Source organism: Cebus imitator, unplaced genomic scaffold (assembly GCF_001604975.1).
Source record: "Cebus imitator isolate Cc_AM_T3 unplaced genomic scaffold, Cebus_imitator-1.0 Scaffold50, whole genome shotgun sequence".
Taxonomy (NCBI): domain Eukaryota; kingdom Metazoa; phylum Chordata; class Mammalia; order Primates; family Cebidae; genus Cebus; species Cebus imitator.
In genome coordinates this window covers 2,661,546-2,667,542 of record NW_016107365.1, presented here as the reverse complement: position 1 = coordinate 2,667,542, position 5,997 = coordinate 2,661,546, and the positions used below count along the sequence as shown (strand labels likewise).

The 5,997-nt window shown below is 35.9% G+C and overlaps 1 protein-coding gene across 6 annotated transcripts in view; it reads right to left on the bottom strand.

Annotated features, from left to right (window-relative positions):
- FCHO2 (FCH and mu domain containing endocytic adaptor 2) overlaps positions 1-5,997 on the bottom strand; it is a 131,912-nt gene that overhangs the window by 73,383 nt on the left and 52,532 nt on the right. For all 6 annotated transcript variants that reach the window (XM_017527623.2, XM_037738164.1, XM_017527618.2 and 3 more), the window contains exons 7-8: positions 4,918-5,016; positions 3,783-3,879 (exon numbers count right to left, since the gene is read on the bottom strand). In XM_017527623.2, the coding sequence (XP_017383112.1) occupies positions 3,783-3,879; positions 4,918-5,016 (196 nt within the window). The remainder of the gene's footprint in view (positions 1-3,782; positions 3,880-4,917; positions 5,017-5,997) is intronic.

The window sequence follows — 5,997 nt, the reverse complement described above, 5'->3', positions numbered from 1 at the left end:
TTCGCTCTTATTGTCCAGGCTAGAGTGCAATGGTGCGATCTTGGCTCACCACAACCTCTGCCTCGCAGGTTTAAGCAATTCTCCTGCCTCAGCCTCCCAAGTAGCTGGGATTACAGGCACATGCCACCACTCTTGGCTAATTTTTTGTAATTAGTAGAGATAGGGTTTCACTATGTTAGTCAGGCTGGTCTTAAACTCCTGACCTCAGGTGATCCAGCTGCCTCGGTCTCCCAAAGTGCTGAGATTACAGGCGTGAGCCACCACCCCCAACCTTGGGCTACATTAAAGGTCCCCTTACGCAATAAAACTCCATGATTATAAGACAAACCAAATTACATAACTTTTCTCTTCTAGTATTATCTAATTATAAAGTAAATCCATGCCTTCTAAACTGTTATTTCCAATTATTTAATCATTAACAACACGATTAAATCCTACACTTGAAACACATATACAACCTACTACAGTTCTAAAAGGTTTTATTTTGGGGTTTGGTATCTTTGTACCGTGATTCTACAATGTACTATAGTAGTAATTTTTGTCTGTTCAAAGGACATTTCCACTATCCCTTTCAGAATACAAATCCTGATCCTCCATGATCTGCGCATGTGACCTATGTTGACCAATTACAATATCCTAGTACCCTATACACAGTGATTTATACAAAGATAAGCATGTGACAAAAGCAGAGCCTTCCCTGAAATTAATATGCTGACACTACAAAAAAAAAAAAAAAAAAGTTCTTTCTACTAGGGTTCTAAACTGAATGGATATAGGCTTGGACTGTTGATGCCCTTCCTTGCCAGTTATGAGGAAAAAGTCTACAGTGGGAACTTAATAATCTGAAGCCAAATAAAGAAAAAAATGAGAGAAAAGAGTGAAACAAAGTCCTGATGAAATCCATTTGTACCTTGAATCTATTGCAGACTTCCGGGTTAAAAAAACAGCCAATGCATGGAATTTCTGCTTAGGCTTGTTTATATGGCTTTCTGACACTCAAAAACAAAAAGTCTCTATTGAACTAAGCTGGAGATGACAGGTTTCAACATGAGTACCAACACTCAATATTGGCAGTGACTGCCTATAGCACTGAGATGAGAGAGATTCTGAAGTCTCCTCCTGGGAAGAATGTAATGATCTAGTAATGGTATCTGCCATGAATAAGGCAGCACACGCCACATACTTGTCAGCCTTTGGCTCAGCAGTGGCTTAGGAAATGACACTGGCATATAAAAGCAAAAAGCAGTTAAAAAAAGGCACAAAGCCAAAGTAGAGTGGGAAAAGTTATATAGGAAGAGAAAAAAAGTCACCAAAAAAAAAAAAAAGGCCAATCAAAATAAAAATTCGTTGATTGAGAATACATTTTAATGTTCCAATTATTCTCTAGAGTAATACTTCAAGAAAAACACTAATCTCCTTCAAGCTGATTCTCTGTATTCTTTCTTTTTGCTTAAATACTCTGCTTAAATACTCTGGATCATTCGTGACCCAGGGGAAAAAGGTATCATTCATCAGTTTAGGTTCTCATTTGTGGTCCAGTTCCCTGGTTTCAAAGCATTCTCCAAATTAAAATTTATGTCAACATATCTATACTTAGTTCTATTCTAATTTTTCCAAAGCATGAAAACTGAATCCCAGTTCTGCCATGTACTAGCTTAGGCAAATCTCTCAACATTAACTCTCAACATTTCCCTCATCTGTAAAATGGGAATCAGAGTACATATTTCAAAGAGTTGCTAAAAATCAAAGTGTGCCTGTAAAGTGGTTGGCACAGTACATGGCACAGAGTTAAGGGTTCATTAAACATTAACCATAATTATTTAGCATTCACTTAAAAATTTTTTAACAGCCCATCTATCCATTCCAACCTTCTTAACACCCTAATCTTGCCATTAAATGTTCCTTTGTTCATTAACAAAAATGTACTGTTTACAAATAGAGAAAATAGATGAACCAAATACAGAACTTTTTCACAAGTACAAACTACTAAAATTTAATGGTAGACAGCAACAAGGCAAAAAAGAAATACATAAGTTCTTTGGCACTTTTGATGGAGAAGTTAAAGATAATAACCTGGCTCTTTAAAAGAGTTCATTTATTCAACAAATAAATGTAAAGATGTGAGGTAGGAAAGTAGTGGAATATGGCATTTTCTAGAGTAAGGATTAAGGACAACTAACGTACTACAGGAAAAAAAGGGTTATGTATGGCAAACAGCAAGCCGTTCAGGTTGGTATCAGTGAAGGTACTTGAATAGGAGTAAAAGAAAGTAAGACTAAAGGCTGGTCAGCTTGAGATCCTTAAAAGCTCCGAAACCAAGCCAGAATTCAACTTTCATTCTGTCGATAGTGAAAATTCAAAGATTTGTAAGTAGTACAATTTTAAGTTCAAAACTGTACAGGCAAAAGATGAATGTGCTGTAACATGTAAAATAGATTGCAGAAGAAATGACTGCTGTACCAGTATGAGAAATCTGCAAATTAATCAAGCAGCTAGAGAAAGCATGAAAACAAAGTCTGACGGGAAAAATACTAATACAATTGAATCCGTAAGATTTAAAAATTAATAAAATTTGGGAAGAAGAAACTAATGATTTAGGTTTCAAGCCTTAGGTCTATGAACTGTATTGAGGAAAAATGGGTCCCAAACTTCACAGATCACTTGTCCGTTTTACAGAATGCCATACCATATTTTAACTTTTTTACTGCTCTTAATTATTTTTTCCCGTGGAGTGAAACATGTATCTTTCAATAACATGATACAGTAACTAATAAATAGATTCAAGAAATCTCAAAGACTATAAGTACGCTGAAGGGAAGGGGCTATTTACTACATTTGATACATAATAACATGTTGATTAAAAGTAGAATTTGAACTTCTGTTATCGTTTTTTTCATAAAAATAGGAGCCAGGATTCCTATATCCATTTGTTCCTTGGTGTATCCCCCAAATTTCTGAATGGGGTCTGGTATTTTGTTAGAACTCAGTAAATATATTTGTTAAATGCATATATAAATGAGAAAAGAAAGAAGTTATTAAACTTTAAGAAAGGTTCTACATTGGTCTCAATATTCTGAGCATTCAATATTCTCTCCCAACCTTTCTTTTATTAAAATAGCCTGCTGTAGGCAACTCTATTTGGAAAAATCTAAACAAACTGTGACAGATTAATTTAGTAAAATCTTATAATAACCACTTTAAATTTAAAGTGGTTATTCTAAATTAAATTAGCCACTAAAAGCCAAAACAAAAATCTGAATGTATCATCAGACATAAAAATAATAATATCACGCCTGTAATCCCAGCACTTTGGGAAGCTGGGGCGGGTGGATCACGAGGTCAAGAGATCAAGACCATCCTGGTCAACATGGTGAAACCCTGTCTCTACTAAAAATACAAAAAATTAGCTGGGCATGGTGGCGCGTGCCTGTAATCCCAGCTACTCAGGAGGCTGAGGCAGGAGAATTGCCTGAACCCAGGAGGCGGAGGTTGCGGTGAGCCGAGACCGCACCATTGCACTCCAGCCTGGGTAACAAGAGCGAAACTCTGTCTCATAAAAAAAAAATAATAATAATAATAATAATATCTGAGATTTTACACAGATTTTTAGGCATGCTCCATTTTTAGATTTGGCTCCATTTCACAGTTTGGAAATATTTTTAACTTTAGACATGCGATATAAAGTTAATACTACCCCTTACCCACGTGAATTTCAAGGTAAATATATTTGTTACTATGTGGAAAAAATTTTAAATGTTTCCTTGCAGAGTTTATCATCTTACCAGGTCTTTCCTTCCCAGTGCCTTTTGACTCAGCAAATTTTTGTATCAAACTTTCAACTGTAGTATTAGCCATGTTATTTATAAATTCTTCATGGACCTATTAAAATGGAATAAAGATAACTTTTCTTTTTCCACAAACATTCTTACTGTATTTCAGATAAAACTTCCATAAAACAAATAAAATTAATTACCTCAAAATGTGTATTTTTGACCCAAAGCCCTTTGGGAACTTTTAATTTACCTAGCTTCCAGTGTTACTAGATCTGTGGGGGCCAACCATCATTTACATTAACCCTTTAACATACAGCCTCATGCCCCTAGAAGTCAAAGCAGTTTTCTGTTCACATCTTCAAGCGTTCTAGAGACATCATTCTTATGATAAGACTTATACAGACAATAAAAACACTTTTGGATTAAAAAAACACACACACACGGTCCCACTATGTCACCCAGACTGCTCGGTGTCACGGCTCACTGCAGCCTCAACCTCCTGGGCTCAAGTGACCCTCCCACCTCAGCCTCCCAAGTAGCTGAGATTATAGGCATGCACCACCATACCCCGCTAATATTTTTTAAATTTTTTTGTAGAGATGAGGTCTCACTATGTTGCCCAGGCTAGTTTTGAACTCCTGGACTCAAGTGATCTTCCTGCCTCAGCCTTCCAAACTGCTGAGATTACAGGTGTGAGCTACCATGCCTGGCTAGTTTGAAGAATAACAGACTTCATCTTTCTCCACTATATTTCAATGCACCCCGAATTGTCGTCATTACTCTTTTATATTTGTGGAACATTTCTAAGTAAAAGTTTTGCAGTTTAATAAAGCTGCCACTTTAAATTTAAAAATAGTAAACCTTGAAAAAAGAAATATTCAAAAGCTGATAGCTTTAGAAATTCAATATAAAGAAAACTGAAGATAGTTAATCTAAAAAATTAACGTGAAGTATCATCCTTGGTGGCCAAATGATAAAATATCCAGTTTATTTTATATTTAATACATGTAAATACATATTCTTTATCTGGAATAATTCAATATCATACTCATGAATTTTGAACAGAGTGAGAAAATATTTTTAAAGCGCTATAAATAAATATAAAATTTTCATAAATAGTTCAACATAAAGTAAGAAAACTTACCTGGCCTATCTGCAAATGAATTTCCTTTATAGCATTTGACAAGGATCCTATAATTTCCTTTATGTGAATGAGATGAGTTTCTTCAATATCTTGAAATTTCTGGATAACATATAAAAAGTTACATATTTATAATATGTACAGGTATACACACACACACACACACATATGCATACGGATATATACATATGCACACACACAGATGCCTGTAATCCCAGCAACTTGGGAGGCTGAGGCAGAAGAACTGCTTGAACCTGGCAGGCAGAGATTGCAGTGAGCTGAGATCACGCCACTGCACTGCAGCCTGAGCAATAGGGCGAGACTGTCTCGCCCCTCCCAAAAAAAAGAAAGTATCTCATTATAATCGAATTTTCCAAGTTACCATTGTTACACAATGTTTAACAATGCCTCAAGACAAACAAGTCTACTAGGCAAACTGAAATACAGTACTACAAAAAGTTAACTTTTTGTTATGCCATTTCTTAGGTAAATACAAATGTTTTTAGAATTTGAACATATTACACATTAAAATCTATAATCATGATCAGAAAATTAGGAGACCCAGAGAACAGTGTTACAAAAAAACTAAAGAGTTTCAATAACTGAAAAACAATTAGTTGGCAGAGCAAAAACTACAGTTTACTTTTAAAGACTTCTAGCCCATAGATTTTCAAAATGTCTTTCTAATCCTTGAAATAATAATATACAATCTCCACAAAAGAGAGGTCTGTGATCAAAGAAATCTGGGAAAGCCAAATACTCTATTTCAACAGTTCTCAACCAAAAGTGAGGATGCATCAGATCACCTGGAGAACCTTTTCAAACTTCAAACACATCGATTCTCTAGTACTGCCTGTGGAATGGGGTTGAAAGAGGCAAGAATGTTGTTTGGAAAAAAATTTCCAAGTTACACTGATATGCCCAGAGAGAAAACCGCTGTTTGCCCTGCCTTCACAATAAACATATCAAAAGGCCGGGAGTGGTGGCTCACGTCTGTAATCCAAGCACTTTGGAGGCCAAGGCGGGCGGATCACCTGAGGACAGTTCAAGAACAGCCTGACCAACATGGTGAAACCCGTCTTC